At 40.3% G+C, this 27,717-nt stretch overlaps 1 protein-coding gene across 16 annotated transcripts in view; it reads right to left on the bottom strand.

The window, feature by feature from the left end:
- The window catches only part of auts2a (activator of transcription and developmental regulator AUTS2 a), a 169,310-nt gene that overhangs the window by 84,120 nt on the left and 57,473 nt on the right, over positions 1–27,717 (bottom strand). For 11 of the 16 annotated variants that reach the window (XM_088397868.1, XM_088397872.1, XM_088397873.1 and 8 more), the window contains one exon: positions 23,901–24,005. In XM_088397868.1, coding sequence (XP_088253994.1) covers positions 23,901–24,005 — 105 coding nt within the window. The remainder of the gene's footprint in view (positions 1–23,900; positions 24,006–27,717) is intronic. The other 5 variants (XM_088397870.1, XM_088397883.1, XM_088397877.1 and 2 more) reach the window with 1 other exon arrangement.

Here is a 27,717-nt window from a genome sequence, read left to right as displayed (position 1 = left end):
ACATTTTGTCTGTCACGGTGAATTTTCAGTTCAGAGTACATGTGAAAAGTTCCACATTGACAGCAAGTCGCAAATCGGCAAGATGTCAAAATAAATCCCCGGCATGGTCGTCTCGTGGCCTGCTCTGCCTAGAAGGCTTCAGTGTTTATGCGAATCAGCCTCACCGTGACTGAGCAGCTCCAAGATAAACAGGGGATGAAAGGGCCCCTTATCGCAGAGGAATCACTCTGTGGCCGCCAGGACAACAGGACCCACTTTTAACTTCAAACTTTGGACATCAAGGTCCTGCCATGGGCACAAGAATTTGAGGTACTGGGGTGATGATCGGTGCATTTTAACCCAGTTGCTCCTCGCTGATATTTTATGAACAGCTTATCTACAGCATTTTTTTTTTTTTTACGTGCAGAGGTGCAAACACTGTAGGTCTAATATATGATATTGATTAAATCAGGGGTGTCAAACTTATTTTCGTCACGGGCCGCACCGTTTGCCTCAAAGGACCATTAAAATTGTCAACCCAAATAAATGTATGAACGTCTCATATTGTATATATAGTATAGGCTACACAAGAAACTGATGAATTTCTAGTTTTCAAAACAAAGAATAATAAAAACTGTTCAAATATTTAAAAATGAAATTTTGAAATCAATTATTTAAAAATAGAAATTATTTAAAAAAAAAAAGAATAGTAATAAAAGCTGCTTTTTAAAAGTGAAAACAATTTGAAATTTTGGAATTGACGTATGAATTCGATGCACAATTTCTTCGCGGGCCACCTAAAATATTTGGCGGGTCGTATCTGGCCCCCGGGCCTTGACTTTTGACACTTAAATGGTTAAGCGGTAAAAAAAAAAAAAAAAAGATATATTGGATATGCTATTTACCATCATTAGCATTAAATTACATTTTTTTCTAGTTTCATGTTTAGTTTGACAATAAACTTGAATTGGGAGTCACATCAGTCTAATTTTTGGAAGAATTGCTCTTTCCTATCTTCCCACACATATATTTCTCAAAAATCTTCAGAAGCAGCTCTCATAATATTTACTTGTGTGTAAGTTCACACTGGACGGGTGGGCACACTTTCAGCCCATCTGTGCAGTTTCCCATTACGTGTTCAGTTTTTTGTAAATACACAATGTGCAATTCTTGTAAAGTTCAACTAATGTGCTCAAGTGAGCATTCAGTGAAGCATGCTTGAGTCCACCTCCGTCAAATTTCAGCAAAAGACAGAACAAGCGAATTTAAATTATAGTTTCGAATAGCCAAGTGTGCACGTCTGTCTACACCATGGGCACACGAGGGCTGTTTTTTTTTGTTTTGTTTTTGTTTTAAGCTGTACTGCATTAGTGCAACAATCACATAGACAGCTGTATTCTCAAGGGAGTCTGCAATCAGCCTGTGCAGAACTGCCTCTGTCCTTCAACAGGCAATTAACACCGAGTCCATTATAGCTCCCGGGGGAGCCACTGGCCAGGGAGGCCGGGAAAAGGCATCATCTGAAAGGTCAGCGCCTGGAGAGAAAACAGGAGGGACAGGATGTGATGGGAGCTGGAGGACAGAAGATGGGGAGGAGGGTGTGAGCTGCCTTGGACCAAATGGAGTGTAAAGTAAGGACTATGTGTCACCCACGAGCTATTCGCTGAGGGAGCCTGCAGTATTTTCCTTTGGACAGGAGCATGCGTCAGCAACAAGGGGGATAAAACGAGGAAAATCACTGAAAATCTACCACCAGTATGTGACCTCTGCAGCAACAATCTAAAGCCCACCAAATCAAGTTATGAATGTTTTGGAGTGGCCTTGTCAAAGTACAGATTTGAATGCTGTGGAATGACCTTAGAAAGCTGTGCTTGAAAACCTGCCAGTGTGATTCAAAGTAATTTTGCAAGGAAAGAGTGGGACAAAATATCGACACAAAGACGCATTGGCAATTGCAGAATTGATTTCTGTTCTTGCTACTGAGGGTGGGCCAACTATTTTTTTTTCCATACAGGGCCAGGTAAGCTTTGCATAGCAGACCATTTACAGTAAAACCGCATTTTATTTTACAGGTATCTACTTTACTGTACCACATAAAAAATAAACGTATTGAACCCTGGGAAGTTTAGTTCTAATTACCGTATTTTCCGCACTATAAGGCGCACCTAAAAACCTCCAATTTTCTCAAAAGCCACCAGTGCGCCTTATAATCAGGTGTGCCTTATATATGGACAAATATTGAGCCACTACAGCAGGCGTGTCCAAAGTCCGGCCCGCGGGCCAAATGTATATATATCTTATATATGGACAAAGTTTTAAAATGGGCCATTCATTGAAGGTGCGCCTTATAATCCCGTGCGCCTTATAGTGCGGAAAATATGGTCAGTAAACCCCAGAGGAGATAGCCAGCCAATCACTTCATTGCTCAAATTGGATTTTCTTAACAGCTATGACACTAAAATAAGATGCACAACAATAGAAGCATTAACAATCAAAGATAACCGGTGAGTATCTATATTGGGGGGATAAGAAAAAGCTTCTGTATGCGTTCAATATGGCACTTAAGTATAAAACAGAAAGGTGCATTGATTAAATGTTCGAGAGAGGAGACCAGCACCATGAGATCAATGTAGTTAATGAATGAATGAACAAATAAATGAGTGTGTAGCTGTGTGAATTGGTACATAGTGGGCAAGAAAAATTAGAAACAAGCCATTGGATTGAACAGACAAATTGCCCCAGGGTAGCAGGGAACGGGGAGGGACATTAAAGAATAGAGTTAATCAATGAAGTCATGAAAATGCATTTAGGACTGAATGGGGATTAATACTAATATAAGTGCATCATTACCCAAGTGATTAAAAAAATGGAGCAGAAGCAGGTAAACAGTGAGGGCACTGGCCCAGAAATGGATTTAATCTGAACTAACTGAAGTGTGTCAATGTGGAGGAGACTGTGCATATATTAGAAATAATTGCTTTCTGTAAACTAGACTAACAATGAGCAAGAAGTCGAATAGTCATTATTTCATTGGAGATCAACAGATTTGGAAATTTAGTTAGCGTCCAACTACGGCAAATTATTTTATTGTCTACTAGCAGACAGTAGTGACAGATTTTTTTTTCAGGACAATGCGACGTCACTTTTAAAACCCAAGCAATGATATCAAAATCTCACGGAACGATGATATTAAAGGGACAGTGTGCAAACCTTCCGCCATCTAGTGGTCAACTAATGGAGTGCAATAACATGAGTTCGAAGTTTGTACATTTTGAAATGCAAACAGTACAGCGAAATGCCATCACAAACGACGTCAAATATTCCCACAAGTAAAACAGGCTCACGACTCGGAGACCCCTGATATAAAGCTTAAATAAACATTTATCTTTAATACCACTGCATCTCTACAAGCTGCAGATGGATGTCACGGTTGCATAATATTTCAAGATGGAGTAGTGGGAAAGGCCAAAATCTACTGTATGTCCATAAAACATCACCCAACAGAGATCTATTTGTCGCTAGTCCTCTGTCATGAACAAATATATGGACTCAAGTGATGGACACTGGGAATGGTAATAGAAAACTATTCTCTTTTCTTTGACAATAATACGACCAGGCTTGCACAAGGGAATCTTTTTCTCAATTTATAAATTATAGAGAGACAGACACCCTGCTGAGTTGCTGTGAAATATGTTCTCTGTCTTTGTCATGGCCAGCAGATCACTTTGAAATATAATAATATAGGATTCATTTCATCTCAAGTCGCCCGGGATCTTTTATATGTACAGGCGAAAAATACTGGGAACTTTTGAAGGGACTTTCCCCGTACAGTAAGTTCCACGTTTTTTTTTTCTTTTTAAAAACCAACAACTTCATATGACCATTTTCTGTCATAATGCGTCTACTAATCCATTCTCTTCCCCTCCATCTTACTCTCTCCCAAGAACTCTCTCTCCCTCCCTCCCTCCCTCCCAGGAGGTGAGCACAATCTCATTAGCCAGTGCCGGATGAGGCGTCCTCTCCTCTCAGGTTCAAGGTGATGGAAGATTAGGTCGTTTGGCCTCAACTCATTCTGTATTCACACTGCGGTTCTTGCTGCCTGTGAACACCAAATTACATTGAACCTAGGGAGTCTAACTCCATTAATTTTAAATGGAAGATTAATTTGACAATATGCAGCAGATATTTGTTACAAACCCATCATGTAAAAGTGACGTTTGGCTATAAATTTGCGGGAGGCTCAGTCTGGCTGCTGGGTCCACAGCGGAAATAAATCAAAGACGTTTAGAGCTAATCTCTATTTACTATGAACAGTCACACACACATCCCATATTACATTTTAGGTGCATGTATATATACATTCACGTGAAAATGGAAACCAAAAAATAAAAATGCTAATTTTCTCAAGGATGGCATCATAAAGTAATAAAAAACACATTATTTCTAAATAAAAATAATTAAATGCAGAATAATAAAAAAATAAAATAACCAAAGTAATAAAAACACATTATTTCTAAATAAAAATAATAAAATGCATAATCATAAAAAATAAAATAACCAATAATAACAGGAAAGTCATTTAAAATATCCAAGTGGTACTCAGTAAGAGTCCAGGGAATAGTAGGTGCTGTTGTTTTGGTTAGCAACAGGAATCAAAGCAAATGAGCAATAAACCGGTGTCAGAAAAATAGACTGATAAATTACCATTGATTCCATTTTTTTTCCTAAAAGGCCAATATTCATCACTGGCATCTGAAAACGTAACCCAAATGGCCTCAGTGGGACTTCAACATGGCAGCCTGAGATATGTACATTAGTTCTGTGTGACACTAACTCCTGATCGTATTACACACCTCAGCAATGCTCATGTCCCATTACCAACCCGCCAGTCCTGCTTGCTTGCCTCACTCTCATGCACATCCGATCATAGCTATGATGTGTAAATGAAACAGTGCTGGTGTTCTATTAAAATGGCTGCCGGGTTGTGATGAAGTGCAAATCCTCCAGCAGATGGGGTACGATTTATTTTCCTCGGAACACTTCAACCACCCCCATACCTTGCCTGAAAGCATCTTCCGTGTCATACTCATCTTTTGTCTTTATAATGGGAAATTCTTCTGGGAGCATAAAGCCTAATTAGAGAAATTTGTATCTTATTAACAAGGCCAATACATTTCAAAGTCATTAAGATAACCATGGCAATAAGTCTGACTATAAGCATGACTAGCTTTCATAGTCGGTGTGAAGGAGACGAGGGGACAGTAGGGGAGACAAGTCAACTGTAAAAGCTTGGTTATTAGAATCTTTAAAGCAGCCGGGAAAGAGAAAATGACATAGCCAATGGTGATTTTCCTGCGAGTTAATGAAGAATTAAGGTTCCCCTTTGTCACATTAAATGGTTCACAGGGGGTTAGTGCAAAGTGTGCAAAGTGTGTTTGACAATGGTGTCAATTTAGCCACATAGGCCCATAGTGGGGCATCATTCACAACTGTCACAACCACTTATCGTTCTCATTGTCACCAAACCGGCAAAATTCAGGTCAAGAGCCGTTTTTTTTTTTTTTTACCCACACTTGCCTTTTTTCATTAGGATTTTCCACACTATGTTGGAGCCAAATGGCTGTGGAGACAACCTATTGCTAAAAGATCTTGACAGATTTTCCACTACTTTCAGCTAGACTGATATTAAATGTATAATTTAGTGAAGAACTTCTCAACAGGGAATTGGAAAACGGATTGACAGTCCATTACATGTACTCTAATGATACCTTCCTCTTCTAATAATAGATGTCAGATACATCATAGCCAAAATGGCTACAGATGATCGAGTTAAGACTTTACATACCGTATTTTCCGAACCATAAGGCACACCTAAAAACCTCAAATTTTCTCAAAAGCCGACTGTGCCTTATAGTCCAGTGCGCCTTATATATGGAACAAATTCCGTCCCGTGGGCTAAAAGTGTTGTGTAATATTAACATTATTGATCTATTGTTTTCACCATTTCAAGTTATTATATTGTGATTGCATTAATGGTGCGCCTTATATATGGACAAAGTTTTAAAATGGGCCATTCATTGAAGGTGCGCCTTATAGTCCGGTAGGCCCTATAGTTCGGAAAATACGGTATTTTAAATCAAGACACACATGAAAGGTTGAGTGGTTATCAGGTCCACCTCACAGTGCAGAGGTTGTGGGTTCGATTCTGGCTCTACATATAAAACATATTGGAATTAAAACTGATCAATATTACATCAGTCCAGTCCTAATTGTTGGTCACTGTGAAAAGTTCACCAAGTTGACAAGCGTTCAGTCCACCGCCAAAGGGCATCTGCTTGGTTTTTTGTACTGCTCATCTGGAGGGCAAGCTTCACTGCCACTTTATTATAGCTACTGTGCCTATCATCTGGCTGGAGGTAGAGCCAAGTAGTTTGGCGTCAGTGTTTTCAAGGTCAGTCAGATAGTCGTTGCCAAATGACACACTCGGGACCTGTTGGGTCATCTCACGGTACGACTCTGGGTTTTTACCAACCAACAGCGAGGTCCGGCAATGCTCTGACTGTGCCAGACCTAAAAATATCTTTCAAGGTGTTACCCTGATTTTAAAATCAATGTAAGAAAAAAAATAGCTATTGATATATTTGTGCAAGTCCTTGAGTACTTCACCAGTCAGTTGCAGAGAGTTCCTTTTCCTGTTACTCTAATAAGATGTAAGAGCAGCACGCCATGAGTTGTAATTAATCAAGGCAACTAAAGAATCCTGTCTGTATTGGACATCCACAATAGATAATTAGCCTCATTACAATAAGCCACAATGGGGTTTCAGTAGATTACGGTAAAGCACCTTCTATGTTCTTCATTCAGTAATCAATCACAACACATCACGGAGGTTAGAAAAGGAAATCGAATAGAATGACAATGTAGAGGTTCACATAAGGCTATTATGTTAAAAAAAAAAAAAAAAGTAGATGGAATTCAACCAAATTATTAAAACCATCCAGTATTTACTATTTTATGTCTTATTGAACTGCTGAAAGAAATTCTGCTGCGACAAAAACGGCGTTTTCATCTTAAATCCTCCTCAGTTGAGTTCCAATTATGGCCACAAATCAAAGTGGCAACATTTTCCTTTCAAATCGGAGAATAATATGCTTTCCACCAATAGTTTGGCCCTAACTGGGTCTCTGGAGGATCTCTGGTTCTTTCCCTCCATCCATAACGGAACACAGCCTTGTGGGAGCGGCACTCCACGTTTTTAACCTCCGAGCTCATTATCAGAAGTCTCTTGGGCACTCTGCTAAGCAGTGTAAAGAATTAGGGTTCAGTACGAACACTTGCAACCAGAAAAAAGGATGATACAGTACCAGGCAGAGAGATCAGTAGTGCAGCAAGCCCGTGAGAATACTTGCAGAGTAAGCTAGTTTTAGATTGTACGCTAAACTGTGTGATATGCTCCAAAAACCCTTTTAGGTGTCTTATCGAAATGAGCGGTAATTTCTATCTGCCTTTTGGAATAAATGGAGGGACTCCGAGACTTTGCATTGGACTGAAGGTATTCTTTAAAATTCAGACAAACTACCATATTTTCCGGACTATAAGGCACACCGGACTATAAGGCGCACCTTCAATGAATGGCCCATTTTAAAACTTTGTTCTTATATAAGGCGCACTGGATTATAAAGCGCACCATTAATGCATCATGTCAGATTTTTAATCCAAATCAAATCATTCTCCATTTTATCTTTTTTATTTCAACTTCAGACGCAACAAATTACTTTATAATCACAAAATAATGATCCATAGTCTTTTTGAGTGATGATTCATAGACTTCAGTGGGCTACTTATGATTGATTTCATGACACAATGCTTCGGGCCAGTTTAAATTTAGGAATTTGGTCCATATATAAGGCGCACCGGAGACTATAAAGCGCACTGTCGGCTTTTGAGAAAATTTGAGGTTTTTAGGTGCGCCTTATAGGCCGGAAAATACGGTACTTGAGATAAACTGGCCTTTGAAATGATGCGCGCTGGTAGACGTTAATAACTTTTAAATGAAACAGACAATGCTCTAATTATTTGGGCAGCGAAATGGCTTTGACGCATTCAACGGAATCATTATCTTCTTTTGAAGATGAGTAGCGTTGTATCTTACGCTCTTATTAAAAAAAAAAGTGTGTTGCTAATGAAAACGACGGTGAGAGTACGCATATGCTCAGATTCCTATCTTTGAACGTCGCAAATTAAATTCCCTCACCAAAACTCCAATCACTCACAGCAGATGAGAGCTGATGCTGTTTTCAATCGGCGGGAATTCCAACGGTTGTCGTTTGTGTTTAAATAGCGAGATTATTGCATTTTAATAAGTCCTCCGTGGGATTGGCTGAAACAATGGAGAGCTGCAAAATACGTACTGCAGATAGCGATTACTGCTTGCAGAGGGACGAATCAAGTTAGTAAGTGTGGCAAGCTGCTCTTCCTCCCACCCACCCAGCCAGCCTTCCTTCATGTAATGGCTCCAAGTGTATTTACTAGCGAATTAAGACTGTGCCGTGGGAATAATATTTTCATCCGACAGAGTGGAAAGGGGGAAAGGAGCTTGGCTGTGGATTTTCATTAAAGTGACACATCTGTTCAGCAATTTGGGCAAAGTAATTCTGCTGAAAGTTTTATCAGCTAATTTTAATTATTCACTCCACTGACTTGAATACATGATTCATCATGTTGAATTAATACATTTGGCGCCATTATTTTTCTTTCCCTTTTCCTTGCGAAAAAGAGAAGAGGCAAAAAGGGGGTGGATGCAATCAACAAATTGAATTGTCATGCTCTGTGGACTAAATTATGTTTTTGTAATTACAAAACTATACGGGCTTCCATATTTTAAAGAATTAAGAGGCTTAGAGGATTCAGCAGGAAGGATTAAATGGCACAGCTATTAGTGAGCGTGGACCTTGTGTCAATCACTATGCTGCCAAATATGATATTGAAGAAATGAAGTCAACATTTTGCAAGAGTTCACTCTCCAGGTGAAAACGTATATATGCAAAATATAAACACTTGTAGCGCAGAATCAAAAATTTGTCAAGAGATTTCAAATAGACATCTAACACTCCAAGGCGAAGTAACTGGATAATGTTTTTAATAACTTTGATTATTTTGCTATTAATGCATTGATACATTTGCGTCCAGTTGGAACAATTGAAATATCCTAAGGTTGCACAACATCTTATCTCAGCAGGTAACTTCCCTTTACAACTTGTCCCTTAAGACTTTCACCTTGCCAGGAGCTCCGTACACGAGCCAACAGAACAAATGATCTACCAGAACAGTGACATGTGCGGATCACAAAGTGATACATCTCATGTGTGGCTTTGTGGCTACAGTTCTCGCCCCCCCACCACTTTTCAAAGTTGTGTGAAGTGTCCCACAGGAGCTCTGCTAAGTCTAAGAGGGCACGGGGGGTGGGAGGTTCCTGGACAAAGGGAGGAAAGCGAGAACAATACAGATGTATAAAAATAATAGCCTGAGGGAACAAAATTGGTCGGAACCCTCTTTGCCTGCCTGAGACCAAAAAGAGCCTGTCAGCCAACCAATTACCGTATTTTCCGTACTATAAGGCGCACCTAAAGGCGCACCTAAAAACCTCCAATTTTCTCAAGAGCCGACAGTGCGCCTTATAATCAGATGCGCCTTATATAAGGACCAATATTGAGCCACTACAGCAGGCGTGTCCAAAGTCCGGCCCGCGGGCCAAATATATATATCATATATATGGACAAAGTTTTAAAATGGGTCATTCATTGAAGGTGCGCCTTATAATCCGGTGTGCCTTATAGTGCGGAAAATACGGTAGCTTACTTTCATTTGACCATTTCTCATATACGTGGAAGTAATTCAAAGTTGAAACACTATTTGAATTAGATTCAGATAATGCATTAATGATAATTTTAGTCTTGTTGACACAGTCTTGATGTACGATATTTGTGTTTGGACCTTTTTATAGATGTACTGTATTGTGCACCTCAACTATAAGAACAGTCTACAAATTCCATCACGTCTGGGGTCGCTGACTTTTAAAAACATACGTGTGTACCTCGCTTAAGGAGATGAAAACATTACAAAAACCATATGAGAGGGTCAGCGGTTCAGTCTATTTTAAGACAAACACAGTATTAGAAAAATGAAGCTCATGGGAGAGATGCCTACAATTACACTTGACAAGTGATGAGAAGGATAACTTTGAGGGATCTTCACCATATTCTCCTATTTCCAAAATGACATGCAGCAGAATGTTTCGGGGCTCTCTGGAGACCTGTACCGGTTATCAAATTTAATAAATAAAGTAGATGGAATCTGTCTACTCTTCATCTTCCTTGCTCTCCTAGGATTTACTCATGCTGGCAAATTACCATTTCCAGGCACAACTATTCCCAAGACACTGTGGTGCTTTTCTCATTTTTTTCCTGATGGAATCAGATGAGCACAGTGTGGGACTCGTTATCCACTTGCAAGTTTCCTGAAGAAAAAAAAATAAATGTGACAGCAGGTACTGACAGACACCAATAAGAAAAGCATCTTTAGACAGGAGCTGGAGGCGAGAGGCTGAGTTTAATTGGACGTGTTTGCTTTGTCTTACAATACGGCGCACTATAGAAATTGCAAACTATTTCACTTGCATTCTATCGGCAAGAACTACTTCATAGGTTAAATGAAATGTTCTGCACCCATTCAGAGGACACTTTAATACAACAACGTTATGTGCCTTTTGACCTTAGCAGTACAAAGCCTCTTTTCGAAGCAATTCCGGAGAAATTCAACCTTGGTGTTAGCGAGGCTGCATTTTTCGACGTATAATAGACCGACGACTACGCTCTCATGTATACAAAGAACACTTAGAGAAAAGGTGTCAAACTCAAGGACCCGGGGGCCAGATGCGGCCCACCACATCATTTTACGTGGTCCGCAAAGACAAATTGTGCATCGACTTCATGTGTCAAAAATTCCACATTGTCTTCACATCAAGTGTACCTACGGCTAATATTTATTCACCCGACCATCCTTGTGTGGGTAGTTTGAATTTCCACACACACTCATCCAATAACAAATGTCACTGTCTGAAACGCTATTAAAGTAGAGCGTGTCAATTATTGGATTGGACTTTTGGATGTTTGCTAGTCGTGGAAGGGCTCTGTCCTTATCCCTCTACATAAATGAAGAGTTTAGATCAAAAGATTAACAGAATCAGCAATTAAAAGAGTCTGGAAGGTGGAGAGTAAGCTAAAGGAGTTAGATTTTGGACGATACGAGCTGATTTTTTTTGGAGGTGGGGGGTAAGTGGATTAACATCTAGTTGGAAGGCACAGGAGCAAGATCCTATAGACTCCACCTGGTGTGCTGGAAATTGGGATTGGAGGTTACTTGCTGCACCCTCAATCCAATCAAACAGGATAATTGGGCACTGCCACAATCCAATACAACATTCTAAACTGCTTGTAATCCACTCAGTGGAACTGTCACAGCAACAATGAAGGAACACCTTCATAGCGTGTACCTGGCCTCCTACTGGATGCATTATGCCACTGATCCAAACCCAAGTTGATTATTTAAGTCGTTTTAAAAGAATTTGAAAAAAGACTTTCACTGGTCAGAACATGTATTATCAATGTTTGTCACTCTGACAAATGGTAAATTAATTGAGTCAACATCACAAGATGGATATGTTGAAAAAAAAATAAAGAATTGGATAATTGCAGGTCTGCAAAGCTCAATCACAACACAGGAAGTGACAACATATTTAACCAAAACCTGTTTTAGCTCAAACTCACAAGAGATGCATGCAAATAAATCCAGACTCAGTTGGAAAATGTGTGTTGAGGGTAACTGAGGGTTGGAGAGTGACATGAGCCACTCTATGAGGCCAATATGCCCAAGAGGGGATGGTAGCGGTGATACTATAAAAAAAAAAAAAAAAAAAAAGGACACATTCAATGCAAAATGATTACATCTCTGCACGGACACTTCAAATAGCTGGCCTCTTTTGCTTTTTACCTTCCATTTGAGCTATTCTTTACAACCAATTCCCTTCTTCTTCCATCAAAGGAGCTGTCAAGGGCTCTTTCTTCAGGGTGACAGACAGGTCAGGGGTGGAAGGTTGAGGTGGGTTGTGCCCTTTGAGGCTGAGCCTCGGAGCGGCTACCGGGGATGTACATATAGAGGTCTGTCTTTAAGCTGCTGATAACATTCTCGGGGACGTTCCCCAGAGGTGCACAAATGTCAACACTCTCCAGTTATGGGCATATAACTCTATGAACCAACAAAGGAGGCAATACTTTGTCACCTCTGACAACTTAATGTAGAGCAGATGATTTTAACAAAGGAAAAGGGATAGACTATAAATTATAAAACCTTAGGATACCTTTTTCAGGTTCATTTTTTTTTTTCATATATATCTGCGAAGCAAAATGGCAAAGGGAGACAAAACACAAAGGCCCATGTTCTCATTTTCCATCCAAGAGGCCCACTAGGACCGCTGAAACTTGCTTGATTTCCCTAGTCCAATTATATCTCCGTGCCCAATCCTTCCAGAATAGAAACATCACACCAAGGGACGCTGTCTGTCTAAGCGCAGCATGCCTAATGGAGTCCCTGAAGTTGACTCCATTTCATTGCTCCTAACTAATGGGCTGTGATATTTTCCCAAACTGACTGCAGCTCTCCTCCCTTGGAAGCTAATCTAGTCAGTGCTGCGCTGGGCCCAACGGTGGCTGCCTTCCTAATAACACCCCCACAATCATAGCCACCATTGTATTGTCTGAACGTACGCTGCCAACACCCTGTCTACCCCTCCCTGTGCTCATTAGTGCTTTCGAGCTGGCCACTGATTGTCAGAGGGCCGCGCCGATGCCAGCTCTCCCAGTGCACCCAGCCGGCTGCAATGGATTTAACAGGACTTTAATCTAACCGGGCTGTGGAGATGAGGATCCACTTGGGACAGGTATGCTGTGGGGCTCGGGGGGAACATTATGCAGAGACTACAGGTTTATAGGAGATGTAGAATTACACCCCAAGAGCTGATGGCGGTCTTTCAGTGCTCTCCAATGGCTATCTGTGCCTCGAACAAAAACACAGGAAGAAATAGTCGAGCATTCATTTCTAAGAATGGGTCCCTCTCGGACTATATTGTGGGCACGGAACAGTTGGCCAGATGGCTAAGGGGTGGCCCAGAGCTGCAAAACAATCACCGCTATGGTACAAGTGTGATTTACATAGTGTAAATCTGAAGAAGGGCTTTACGAGGTGAGTCAGAAAAGTTCCAGGACTGATGTCACAAAAGTCATTCTGTAGACTCTACAGACATCTTTTTTTTTTTGTGGGCCGCATTGTAGTCATAGTTTCTTTCGGAGGGCCATGATGACTGTCGACCCAAATAAATGTATGAGCACCTCATATTATATACAGTAAAAGCTACAAAACGAAAGGGCAAATAACTCGTTTTCAAATCAGACGAGTAAAAACTGGTCAAATATTTAAAAAAAAAGATATTAAAAGTGAAGACAATTTGGAATTCTAGTAATGACACACGAATTTGATGGACAATTTGCCTTCGCGGGCCACATAAAATGATTTGGCGGGCCGTATCTGGCCCCCGGGCCTTGAGTTTGACACGTGCTGTTGAGTAATAGAATGGATTGGTAAATATCGTAAATGTTGGAAAATGTCTGGCAACATAAGGAACTACTTTGATATGGTTAGCAGTGAAAAGAGAGGAAAATACCTTTTTTTAATGGAACGCAGTTTAATTATTTTCGTAATTATGCTGGCAACCATTTTTTCCCCCCTCTCCAATTGACAAAAGAATTGCAGACGATATTAGCTGCACTTGGTTGTTTTAACCACTTGTGAATGCTTAAAAGCAGTTTTCATATGCAATGCATATTAGAGAAATTATGCGATTTTTACCCACAGTGGTACCTTTTAGCCAGTTTAATCAGCAGGGTAGATACACCAAGGATAAGAGGTAAAACTCTAATTATGCACATTATTCACTTTCCTAAGTGCTGCGCTTCAGCACAAAAAGTTAAGATCCCTCAATGCACAACACCGTGTCGTCCTCACGCAAAGTGCAGGTCAGGATCCAGCCGACACGAGCAGTTAATGGCAGCGAAGGGAGCTCCTAACACATGCTCTGGCTCTTCCAAGAATACGGTGCTCCAGACTTGCTGATTATTGCACCTTGGCCAACCAGCCGGGTCTCCATGCCCAGTACGCATTGATCTCATTTGGCCAGGAGATAAGGCAGTAATTGGATGACCGCTTGGAATCACATGAATCTGCCTGGTTTAGCTAATTCCACTCTCTCTGACCATGTCTCAGTCAGGGCCAAAGGGGAGGGCAAAGGTTAATCTCACCCAATCCCCTGTACAACGTGGCCCTATGCTGCCCTCTGACCTCTTAGTGAAATACAAACACAGCTGATGTGATTCCCTTTAACCAGGCCAGATCCAATGGTCTGATTAGTTTACTGAGAATTGTATACCAGGGTGCTATGAATAATCCATACATGCAAACTGGAGCCTTTCTTTGCATATTTTGAGAGAGCTGCAGAAACACCCTATACTGATCACCAATTTGTCACACTTACTTTCAATTTATCATAATATAATCATTGATGCACCTATTTCTATGCCACTTATTAAGGTACGGAATAAGGTAGACCAATTCCAGCAAACTGCAGGAATAAATGCTGTTGGGTTTTTATTTCGTACATTTATTCAATGCTAAAGTGATTAACAACAACATTCAAAATGGGCCTTGTGACAAATGCTTAACTGATACAGGATGACGGGACATAGACGTAATCACCTGGGAGTACATCAATACTGACAGCTCTGGATCAAAGTGTTGTTGGTGCAGATTAATCATAGATTTTAATGCAGCACGTAAAGAACTTGAGTGGAGAGCTACCGTGCATCCAGGCATTGATGAGACACGCGGGAGTCGACATCTGCGGTTTACGAGACGGGAAGTAATCTCCTTACAATCCCCCAAAAATCTATCTGAAGCCTGACAACGCTCAGCCAAGACAATCACCTGCGACCATTCATCAAAGTAATAAAATATGAGAGGAAAAAAAAAAGTCACTGCATAGGTAAAATTGATACACCGGAGAAAGAAAAATGGGGAGGGATATAAATTACCAGGCCATACTATATCAACCTCTACTTCACTCCCGTATTTTCCGGATTAGACGGCGCACTTAAAAACCTAAAATTTTCTCAAAAGCCGACAATGCGCCTAAAAGTCCGGTGCACCTTAGGACCAAATTCCTAAATTTAAACTGGCCTGAAGCATTGTGTCATGAAATGACACGAATTGGCCCGCTGAGGACTATGAATCATGAATCAAAAAGACGATGGATCATTATTTTGTGATTATAAAGTAATTTGTTGCGTCTGAAGTTGAAATAAAAAGATAAAATGGAGAATGATTTGATTTGGATTAAAAATCTGACATGATGCCTTAATGGTGCACCTTACAGTCCGGTGCACCTTTTGTAAGGACACAGTTTTAAAACGGGCCATTCATTGAAGGTGCTATAGACCAGTGCGCCTTATAGTCCGGAAAATACGGTACTTCTTTAGTACCATGTTCTGCATTTGAAGGATAAAACCAGTGCACATCAGAAACCATAGTAGCTTTCATATTTTGACAAAAAGTCTACATTTCAGAAATTTTCAGCCAACCGTTCCGAACAAAGACATCTTAAAAACAGAAGCGTGTTGAGGACAAAATCTCCAGTGAAAATGGGACACTAACAGCCAATTGGAGTCAAGATGAGGCAAACACTTGTGTGTTATAAAGACAGCAGTAGAATGGCCATCCAGCGCTTTCCTGGGGCCTGACATCTAGATTGCAGATGGATAAGTGCGCGTTAAAACAATATCCTGCTGACCAAAAAAATCATTTCTCATAGCTGCTTCTATTTACTGAAAGGCTCCTTGTCTCCCATCGGGGCCCAGACAAATGAAAATGTTATTTCTCTACTCATGAACTCCTACCAAGTCTGCTTCTTCACTGCTGGCAATTTCATTTCTCTTCCAAATTTGAGTTAAGCCCACGACTTCAGGGAAATAATGTCTCTCGAATAATCTTCTGTAGCTGTAATTCCGGGGTGATGTGTCTTGTCTTTCTTTTTTGAATCCAGCTGCCCATTTATATTCTGTATATTTTTTTATATACGTATATTGTACAGGTAATTTGGTGACGCATTAAGAGAATGTACAAGACTGCAATTACACAAAGTATTATCAAATGTTACAATGCAATCCAGTTTTAAATGTATTAAATATATTATAGCATGGACTCAATTCCAAATCCAACGTTTTGCCGTGTACCTTACTTGTGTTTGTGTGCTTTAGGCTAAATTTGCGTATTCTGAGTTTAGAGAAAGTAGCTTGGCAAGTGTTTTTTTTTTTTTTTTAAAGAGTGTACTGCACAATCCCACAAGTTTGTATCTTCAAGCCTGGAGATATACAATACAGGCATTTTGTAACTTTCAATTAGTTATTGTTTTAACCAATTCCAGATCTATTTTTTTTGAATCAATACACACATTTGAAGTTGTTCACTTTAAAATAATGTATAAAACTATTTGGTGCATGTGTGTGTCTTGTTTTAGGCTGTGTGTATGTGTGGCTTGCAGCCACTGCAGAATTTATATTGTTGTCTGTGCTGTAAATGGCGACTTCGGTTTTCTGTCTGGTCAGTCAAGACATCCATATTCCATTTTCAACAGCGCTTATCCTGTACAGGGTCACAGGGGTCGCTGGAGCCTATACCAGCTGACATGGGGCAAAGGGTAGACGACACCCCAAACTGAAAAATAAAATGAAATTGATAGAGCGCTTTAAGAACAATACAGTTGGATCATTAAGTATGATTATAAAAGTGGGATTTTTATTTAATGTCTGCATAAATAGAATTGGCGGACAGCAACCTACGTATACATTATTTTAAGAATCCCTCGTGGAGCTGCATGAATCCAAACATGGGTTGCACATAATATTTAACTGCTGTTCCTATTCATTCTACAGTACAGGTTGGATTGTGTTTATGAAGCAGCAAGCTTTTGTGTGTTATCCACATGCAGCCGTGTCTGCCCCTTGTGTCTCTCAACCAAACCCAACAAGACTTGATACCACACACAGACGCACAACACAAGCCTCCCACGCAACTCCTTTACCCCGAAGCTAAGCTCCCTGCTCGGTGCACACAACACACAATGCACATACACACACCAGGGATTCACATATACTCAAACACAAACATGTGTTCCTTGGAGATGTTTACATCAATCTTCGGATAGTCTTGTTGTCTGAAAATTATGGGTAAAAGCTTTCGCTTAAGTCGGGCAGGGATTCAAGGCACAATACATAAGCTAGTAAGACAGATAAGCGGGTAAGGATGATTTGTTAGAGCTGCACCACCGAATAGGCAGTAATCATCTGAGAGGGAGGTTGTTCGGGACTCCTAGTGTCTCAAATTATGGTTTCCTTGGCTCCCATTGTTGGGCCTGACAGGCTATTGTGATTTAGATACTATGAGGCTGCCTACGATAGTCTTCTGGTGTAATAAATAAAAAAACAAATAAAGAAAGAAAAAAAAAAAAAAAAATAAAATATATAGTATATATATTATATACATACATATATACATACATATATTTATCTTATATATATATTATATATTTTCTAATAATTATATGTTATTATATTTGTATTATATATACCACGTATATTATATATTTTCTAATAATTATATATTATATTTGCCTATATATATATATATATATATATGTTTTCATGTGCTACGATAGTCTTCTGGTGTAGTAAATAAAAAAAGAAAAAAGAAAAAAAAGAAACTAAATAAATAAATGAATATATACATGTTAGGTTGTGTGTTTTTTCATGTGTTCAGCTTGTTGGACAGTGTGCATTTATAGAGTAGAAATGTCGGTCAGTAGAGACCTCCCATCACAAAAGAAAGCACCACTTCCCCTTCCTTCTTCTCCTTCATGCAGCTATAGTTCCCACATTCCTCTCATTGCTATGGCAACTGGCGCTCTCTCCTTGGGCTCTGCATGCATCTAATCAGAGTGAGACCTCTGTGGAGACTCCTCTGGGCTCCACTTATTCAACTTACCCCCACTGAAACGGCCCCACGCTAAAAAAGCTGGAACAAAGAGAGGAGTGACTCCCTTGGGGGGGGGGGGGTCTGTATGAAATCAGAAATTTGGGTTAAAGGGTTGGGTTACGGGAAATGGAATAGGTAGCCAAAAGCCGTAAGATGCGCAGCCTAAAAACAGGGAGGTAGTGTGTGTGTGGCTGTGGCAAATTTCAGTGGAAATTAGACTATGTGGAAAGGGATTTGTTATTGGAAGCCAAGGAGCCTGAATGCTTGGCAAGTATCACTTGGCTCTGGCACCGCTTTAAGCTTGATAAGTCAAAATGGATTCTGGCTGAGCCTATTTATGTCATTCCTGAAAACATATGGATAGGATTCAGGCGCTCAATACTTTCAACCTTCAACAATGACATTCAACACCACTTCTTCAGTCCATTAATCTTCCATGAGAATAGATTTACCATCCCCAACAGAGAGGAACTGCATTCAGCCAAAGCAGTATTTACCACTTCAACTCACTCTGTATCACTTTCAACGGTTAAAGAACCCCCAGTTTACTGGATAAACAGTAACTTAATAACTACAGTTAGTAAGGTCACAATGTTCAGCCAATAAGTCAAATTCTATTTTATCTTCATGGCCTCTGGGTGTAGTAAATAATTAGCGGAGATAAACTAGTAACATCTATTGTCAACCTGAGGGCTTCTCAGAGGTCACTGCACACAATTCTAATTATATTCCTACAGACCCAGGCAAGCCTGACTAAAACATTTGTGAATGCATGAAGGCAGGCGTGCCCCTAGCATTTTTGAGACAAGCCATCCAAGGGGACCTCTCACAGTCCCCTGACAGACATTTGGCTGTTGAGATTTTGGCAGGGCAATTGAGACCAAGCGTAATTTTGCCCGACTGCCATGACACAATGTGTCACAATCTGTTCATAACAAGCTGACTGCGGGCGATGAAAAAGGAGAAAGGGACAGCTAAATAAAAGCTAGTTTGAGGAGAGAGAAAAGTGAACTTGTTTTAATGCCAGGCTAGTGATGTCGGACTATTTCCTGGGAGACAGACTATTCATCAGGTTGATTTGAGGGCTGTTTAGCTTGGGCCAATCTAGCTCAAAAATAAGTCTCGTTGGACACTTATTTGGAGAACAGATATGACCTGGCGACTAAAATGGCTACATTGGATGATTCAACAAATTGCAAAATCTCCAAATACTTCAGTAGGGCTGTAACGGGAAAATTCCAGAACAAAATAGAGGAGCATCGAAATTCCTACACTGAACATCTGAGGGATAGAAAATGGACAGTACTGTATTTTCCGCACTATAAGGCGCACCTAAAAACCTCTCAAAAGTCGACAATGCGCCTTATAATCAGGTCCGCCTTATATATGGATCAATATTGAGCCACTACAGCAGGCGTGTCCAAAGTCCGGCACGCGGGCCAGATGTATATATGGACAAAGTTTTAAAATGGGCCATTCATTGAAGGTGCGCCTTATAATCCGGTGCGCCTTATAGTGCGGAAAATACGGTAACTGCCTCAAATCTACTCGAAAACAAAAAGTCTATCTCGGCCATTTTATAGCATCATAAACATATCATTTTGTGGCTTGTCATTTCTTCCAGTAGACTTACATCTTGATAGGAGATAATACAGTAAAAAAAGAAGAGTAATTGTTTCATAGCTTTTATTCTGCCTTGGCTTGGAAAATTATCACTTAAAAAAAAATCTATCAAAAAGTCGAAAAGACTAATGCTGTCACGGCACACCAAAGTCACCCACACACACCATTATTCACAAGATATTCAACGATAATGAGCTCATTATAGGTACAATGATCCTACTTCCATATCTTGTCTTTAATAGGAAACATTTCAAATCAGTTAGAGGCAGACAGACAAAGTGATAATTGATGCAAGCAATTACAAGTTCTGTGTCGCAGCAAATTGTCCAACATATCTGGGCACGCAGGGTGACTGTGACCTCATTTACATCTGAGTGTCAAACAATAATTGGAGAATGTATTGAGGAGGTGGGATGGAGCTCCATTTATATTCCCTAAACAGGTCTGGGATTGTGAAATCAACCCAGACATGAAACATGTGGAAAGGTTCATATAAGCAAAGTTTTAACAAAATGAAAAAATAAATAAAGGGTATGTTTTGTAGGCACAGGCAAATCTCATCAAAATAGTGATCTTTACAACAACAAATATACTTTATGACAGTAATTGGTTTCTAAAAGCTGTAATTTCAGCATTTAGAATGGTTTTACCACATGCACACTGAATTCCGCAGAGGCTGTCATGTTTTGACCAGAACGCCAGTAATAACTAGGTCCAGTTTCAAGAACCGTGGCAGGAGACTTTGGCAGTGTTTAGGGTTGAAACCACTTCAAACGCACCAGAAGATGATGTGCTTGACTTTAAACAACATCACTTCCAGATGTTTCATTACAAAGCAGCCTTCCAAGACCTCAGTGAAAGCAAACTCTCTGAGAAGACTGGGAGGGATTTTAACAACGAGCATTTTACATTTTGTGGGGAAAAAGCGTGTCGTCTGGTGGTAAATTCATTATACAATTAAACAACGTACTCAAGTGCGGCGACTGATGTGTGTTAGAAAAGTAATAAAATTTCATCAGTGTGTTTGTTTTTGCTTGCAGACGAGTCATTGAAGACATCTGCAATGAACCACTCGCATTAACAAAATTGACACTTTGGGTTGTGGCGGGGAAATATTTGAATTACCGTATTTTATGCACTATAAGGCGCACCTAAAAACCTCCAATTTTCTCAAAAGCCGACAGTGCGCCTTATAATCAGGTGCGCCTTATATATGGAGCAATATTGAGCCACTACAGCAGGCGTGTCCAAAGTCTGGCCCACGCGCCAAATGTATACATCTTATATATGGACAAAGTTTTAAAATGGGACCATTCATTGAAGGTGTGCCTTATAGTTCGGTGTGCCTTATACATGGACAAAGTTTTAAAATGGGCCATTCATTGAAGGTGCGCCTTATAATCCGGTGCGCCTTATAGTGCGGAAAATACGGTAATAATATGAAACTACACGTGTCATTTAAGGTTTCCACAAAAGGCTCAGCTAGTAAGTGTTCCTTCTAAGTTACATCTCACGGATTTGTATCGATATATTTTGAATTGGAACCATTTGATTCTTGCATCTCTCAGAAAATGGGTCAGACTGGTTTTTGTACACCCCTACCATGGAGGTCCGGTCTTGACTGGATTCAACCAGATACGTGCATCACAGCATGCCATAAATACAAAATCTAAGCCGAGAGAGGTCAAAACGATACAACAGCTGAGCTCAAGTCAATTGTTCCAAAGAGGCCTAACCTACCAATGATATACTGTGCGTAATTAAGGGAGGGAACAACAAATATTTTTCAGTAGGTTGCCAAAGGACATTTATTCTTGGAATGGGTGCACACACAGCCATGTGTCTTGAATAATTTACCACAAATTGAGAATTTGTAAAAAAAATTTGGAACTGCTCTAAAATGTCAACTTATACCTAGAGTCTTCTTTATTATCGTCTGCCTTTTGTGGGCTCTGACCCAGCACTCCAGAGCTTCTTCTCTTATCAAGAATCTTGGGTAGAAAAAACACACGCACCAAAAAAAAAAAAAAATGGAGTAACACGCTGTTTACTTGGGATCCCAGGCCCGTAATTGCCAATTTATTTGATAGGCAGCTGGGTAATGATGGCATTTCACCCCTTGCCACAGAGACTAAACAGAAGTGATTCATCCCCTTCCCTCCCTGATCCAAACGACTCCCTCTGCTTGGGACCGCTGCTTGCCTCAATGCCTGCCACCCAGACCGAAAGGGGTGGGGTGTGCTGGGGGGGATGGCGGCCATGTCGGCTTCAAACAAACCCAAAAGGGAACCCGGCACTTCAGAGGAAATGCAGCTAAGCCTGCCAATTTAGCTGGGCTTTTGAGGGTTGAGGCAAACACAGCAGACCTGATATGCCATTTGTACGCCTTAATAAGCTGGCAGAATCGGGTGGAAAAAGGAAGGCAAGTGAGGAACAAGAGGCTGCCATACCTGACCCCCTTCGACCTGTATTGTCCTGCCAGCCAGGGCCAGGTCAGAAAAATCAGTTCATCTGCTTCATTGGAGCATTATGGCAATATGAGGGCAAGGGGGGGGCGGGAAGCAAATGGACTTGCTCAGGAACCTGGGCTAATCTGAAATGAAGACCCACACAGCCTGACGGGGGACTGATGTCGGTCAGGGTGTCTTCATGCTTGCCAGTTTTCGGCAGCTCTTCTGGCAGCACGCTAAGTGTCCTGCAAGGTGTTTTGGGGCGAGGGGAGAAAAGGGCTATGCCTCCCGAGAGCCTCAAATGGCAGTCCAAGTGGAAGTGATTATAGAGAGGGTGACAGATGTTTCTTGAGAACAAGCCAGAGTGTGAATTGTGGTGTTTCTGCTTGAGGAAGCCTTCAATTTTCTCCAAAAATAATAGATACTCATGGTATTTTTTGTTATTGCCAAAAACAAACAAAATAATATACTGTTATCATTCCAATTCAGGTCAAGTATGACCTTAAATGTTTATAAGTAAATACTGTATTTTACGGACTATAAGGCGCACTTAAAAACCTAAAAATTTCTCAAAAGCCGACAGTGCGCCTTATAGTCCGGTGCGCCTTATATATGGACCAAATTTCTAAATTCAAACTGGCCCGAAGCATTGTGTCATGAAATCAATCATAAGTGGTCCGCTGAAGACTATGAATCATGAATCAAAAAGACTATGGATCATTATTTTGTGATTATAAAGTAATTTGTTGCGTCTGAATGATTTGATTTGGATTAAAAATCTGACATGATGCATTAATGGTGCACTTTATAGTCCAGTGCACCTCATATAAGGACAAAGTTTTAAAATGGGCCATTCATTGAAGGTGCGCCTTATAGTCCGGTGCGCCTTATAGTCCGCAAAATACGGTAATATTAAATTAAGGGTTTATTTTGAAATAATTTCTCATTCACTTTGAATTACTTTGAAATACGTAGTTGCAGTCCGCTGACATTTGGGCTAATACTCTCTTGTTAGAGTCTCAAAAGATGACACGTCTGGTTTCACGATTGTACACGGCATTACAACGATGATAGTCGTTCGCAAGTTTGCACCACAGTGCAGGCTGACATAAATCAGCAACCATCATTTCAATTTCAACATCAAATTACTTATTTCATTTCATGCCCAGTCAAGCGTCAAAGCTACATGCAGAATCGGTTTTGCTCCAGTTGTTAAGCCATGTCTTTCTCAAAGACTAGCTCGTCTCGCTTCTGACAGCTTTAATTATGACCAGATATCTGATTGCTACACTGTAGATTCTTCACACGAATAAAAATCACGTGTGGCCACTCCACTATTGTCCTGAGCGTCTCCTAAAGAAAGGTAGACCTGGCTCAAAGGTAAATCATGTGTGCACTGCTAATCAAAAGTATTGAAACAGTGAGCCTCTGTGACTTGTTAGCATTAGCAACAAATGTTTTATTCATCCTGTATTTGGGTTTACTTACCAATCTGTGGAGAGGAATTGTGAAAGGATTTCATAATGATGCATTTTTGACTGGTAGACCAAAAATATGACATTAACATCATACCTTTTGATCACATCAGACAATGGCTGGTCCCTTTCTGCATCCCATAATTATACAGACCATATTTGAAGCCATACTGGTACTCACATCTGTCAGCCGGTCTCTGGAGCTGCTCCTCATGGAAGGTTTGGACTCTCCACTTACGCTCTCACTGTCGCTGTCTTTGCGTTTGTTCTGTCCTGGCTTCAACTGCTTGAACACAAAATGAGAGCACAGGTTAACAACGTGAAGATAAACTCGCTCCAGCTATACTGTACACAAGCTGTTGGCCTCCTGCAGAATTCAGATCATAAATATGTGGGAACTGGCAGGAGCCGTCTAAGGACTTCTCGGTCCTTTCAACGGCCGTCACAACGCTTGCCAATGAAAGACGAGCCATCTGATATTGCAGCGTGAAGCTACTCGCAGCTCATGAAACAGAGAACGGGGACAAAACCCGCTCCAGAACCTTTAAATGGAGCCTCTTTGCTTTCCAAGTAGACACCACATGCTGAGACAGCAGGAGCTCCGCAAGTGTTATTCTCCAGACACTCGGTTGGAAATGCCACAAAATGAGTAGAATGACGAGGACGAGCGAGCCAATCCGCAAGCATCTGAAGCTCTTCAAAATATGGAGAACAATAAAAGACTCTCTCGAGAGAGAGAGCCGAGCTGAGTGGAATGAGGTGGTTGTATACTCCCTGTCCAAGTGTGTGATTGAAGTCCACCAAAAGTGTCTGCGCTGTCCCTTGCAGACCAGACAAACACTGCAGCTTTCATTTCAAAGCACATAAAAAAAAAAAAAAAAAAGCTGCTTTTATGGGACAGTGCAGTAAAGTGGCAGCTCAGACACTTAATAGGAAAAGTAGAGAGATGCTGGCTTGGACACGAAGATGATAGCCCATTTTTCCTGCCATTTGAAAGGAGGTGTGGGGCTCCCAAGCCGTATAAACAGTATATTTTCCACCCACTTCTTTTGCTGCGATTAAAGGCCACAAGGCAAGGGAATAGTGACAAAACTCTCGAGTTGAGCAGATAATTAAAATGATCCCCTCCATATTCTGTCGCCATTAGTCGTGTGAAAGGAATTCTATTCCTTGAGAGAATTGCATGACGGGTGGATTCGCCAGAGCATGATAAAGAGACTCCTATGTGACTATTTGGCTGTGTGCGGATGGTCCGAGAGAATCAAAAGCATTAAGAGCAAAGACCCAAGGCCGCCAATGCCCTGCGCTGTGATAGCGCTAATTACATAACACATTTAATTCCCAACAAAACCAGAGCGCATTACACTCTTTTTTTTGTGGAAACGCCAAATTGTCCAAGGGGAGTTTATGGGCCGTTACAAAAAAATATATTATCAGCGAGTGAGGCATTGAGCTGATTATGTGATGGACCCTTTGGCATAATCTATTTGCCTTACCGTATTTATTCTTATGCTTGTGATGTAAGAACGTATTCTGTTTGGCCGGCTAATGACCATTAAATTAAAACTTTTTGGCAATCAGTCAATATAGCCCATTCAAGCAGTGTATCAATATAAATATAAATGATGCTGCAGTATTAAAAGTACCTTATTTCCCGCACTATAAGTGCACCTAAAAACCTCCAATTTTCTCAAAAGCTGACAGTGCGCCTTATAACCAGGTGCGCCTTATATATGGACCAATATTAAGCCACTACAACAGGCGTGTCCAAAGTCCGTCCCGCGGGCCAAATGTATATATCTTATATATGAACAAAGTTTTAAAATGGGCCATTCATTGAAGATGCGCTTTATAATCCGGTGCACCTTATAGTGCGGAAAATACGGTACTCCATCAAATCTATGTACGATTCCAAAATAACTTGTCCAATTAAGACATCTTAATAAAGTGTGGTTCATCTTTCAAGGATATTAAATATCCACGGACCTGATTACACAGCTATTTGAACACATATCCCTCTCTTTAATTTAACCCTGAGCGCCATTAAATGACTTGACAGAATACATTTGACTTGTTTTTTTATTCACTTTTCAAATGCCCAGATGATGAATTCATTTATTTATTATTTATTCTCGGAACACAATAAAAAGGAAATTCTGGAGGTCACTGCAATTAAAATGCCCTTCTATGTGACAATATATCAGAATAAGAAGCCTATGCGTCTCTTATTAACAACTCTGATGTGATTATTCCCACAAGGCAGGTAGGTCTTTTAAACATAGCCACAATTTTATCGGTAATAACGAACAGTGTTGCTACTGCCCTTTATTGAAAGCGAGCCTTATCTAAAAAGCAGAGGAAATGACTTTGTCTGCATAATGTTTTCTAATTTCTTCATGGTGAGAATGAAATACTGTATAGGGGTCAAACAAGCATGCTCTGATTAAACCATTTTTTTTAATCATTAATAATCTACTTATATTTGCTAATATACAGGAATATGTATCAAAATTAAACATGTATTTGAACGCCTTTTTTAGGTTATTCACTAATCGAGAGGTTCATTTTGCACATCATTGGAAATAAAACTTTTCGAAACTAAAGTGACAATGTTGCTTAATTTTAAAAGGCAACATTTATAAATGAACTCACAATGGCTCTTTACTGCACTGTGCCTCTGCTGTAGTGTTTAGATTCAAGTTGAGTTCAATACATGCACCCAAAAATATTAATGATGCCTTCTCTTACATTTTATAATGCATATAGTCGATTATTTACATCGTGAGATTTGACCAAAGCATTTAAACTTATTCCCAAGGGATTTGAGGCAATCAACCTAAAGTAGGCTTCGCTAAAATTTCTTACCACAAAAATACTTTAGACCGAGACACGCACAACCAACCTAGCAAACCCACCAAGCTCACGATCCACATCAGAAGAAGGCAGTAAGTTCTCGGTGGGATTCACATCTTGGTTTCCCTTAGTTACGCTCGGCGGCGGCAGCTGCAGAGCTCGGCAGTCATAAAACCGAGAACAGTTTAACATCTTTTATTGTTCTTGTGCGGCTCTCCGAACAGCTAACCTGTACTCGTAGGATCTGGCAGTGAGAATTCCACTAGGGCGGCAATGAAAGAGGATCTCATTTACCTAAAAGCGCTTATGAATTTTTAATTTGCTTTAACAAGTAAATTAACAAGTCCCTCATTTGGGAAGTTTTATGGCTGCTTGCCACTGAGGGAGAACCATGAAAGTTTTATAGATAATCCACTCGCTGGGAAGCATCGCTGATAATAAATTGTCTATTTCCTGGGGCATTGTCAGACCCGTTGGTTTCCACCGACTACGCTTTGAATATCTCTTTTTATGCTGCCTTCAGAGGTCTATATACTACGGTTATTAAACTGCTTGCAAGGATCGCCACTCTGCAGTTAAAATGAACAACTTGAGGAATTCGAGTGGACTTCACACAGGTGCTTATATGTGGCCTTCGGGGGGCCCTATAGCCATACATTACAAAACGTTAACCAAAGCTAATTATGGGCCTTAAAGCCTTTATATAAAATATCCACACAAGACAAAGCCCCTCCATTGCTCCATTGTTCCTTATTTGCAGTCCCACTATTAATATTTCTACAATTAATAGCTCGTTTTTGGTCTAAGGTGATTGTGATTCCACGTTTGACCACTAGATGGCAGTATGTGTATTTAATTTGAGGCGTAAATATGAAAGAAGAAGAATGAAACACTATTACCGTATTTCCTCACAACGTAGTTTTTGTTGCAAACATTATATGCTGTAATCCCGCTTTTTAAATCTACAAATGAACAACTTTGGGAAAAAAAAGATTTGTTTACTATAAACACAAAAGGATTGTATACTGTTACATTGCTTGTAAAATATGTGTTATCCATATCTGTCAATACAAATGTTCAAAACTGTTTTCATAATTTAAGTGTTTGCAGACCTTAATCACCAAATTATGTGGCATAAAATGTGA

The sequence above is a fragment of the Syngnathus floridae genome, chromosome 15 (genome assembly GCF_059516105.1).
Source record: "Syngnathus floridae isolate MCC-2025c chromosome 15, RoL_Sflo_1.0, whole genome shotgun sequence".
In the NCBI taxonomy this organism is placed as follows: Eukaryota; Metazoa; Chordata; class Actinopteri; order Syngnathiformes; family Syngnathidae; genus Syngnathus; species Syngnathus floridae.
Note: the sequence above shows the minus strand (reverse complement) of the source record. Positions and strands in the feature narration are given on the sequence as shown.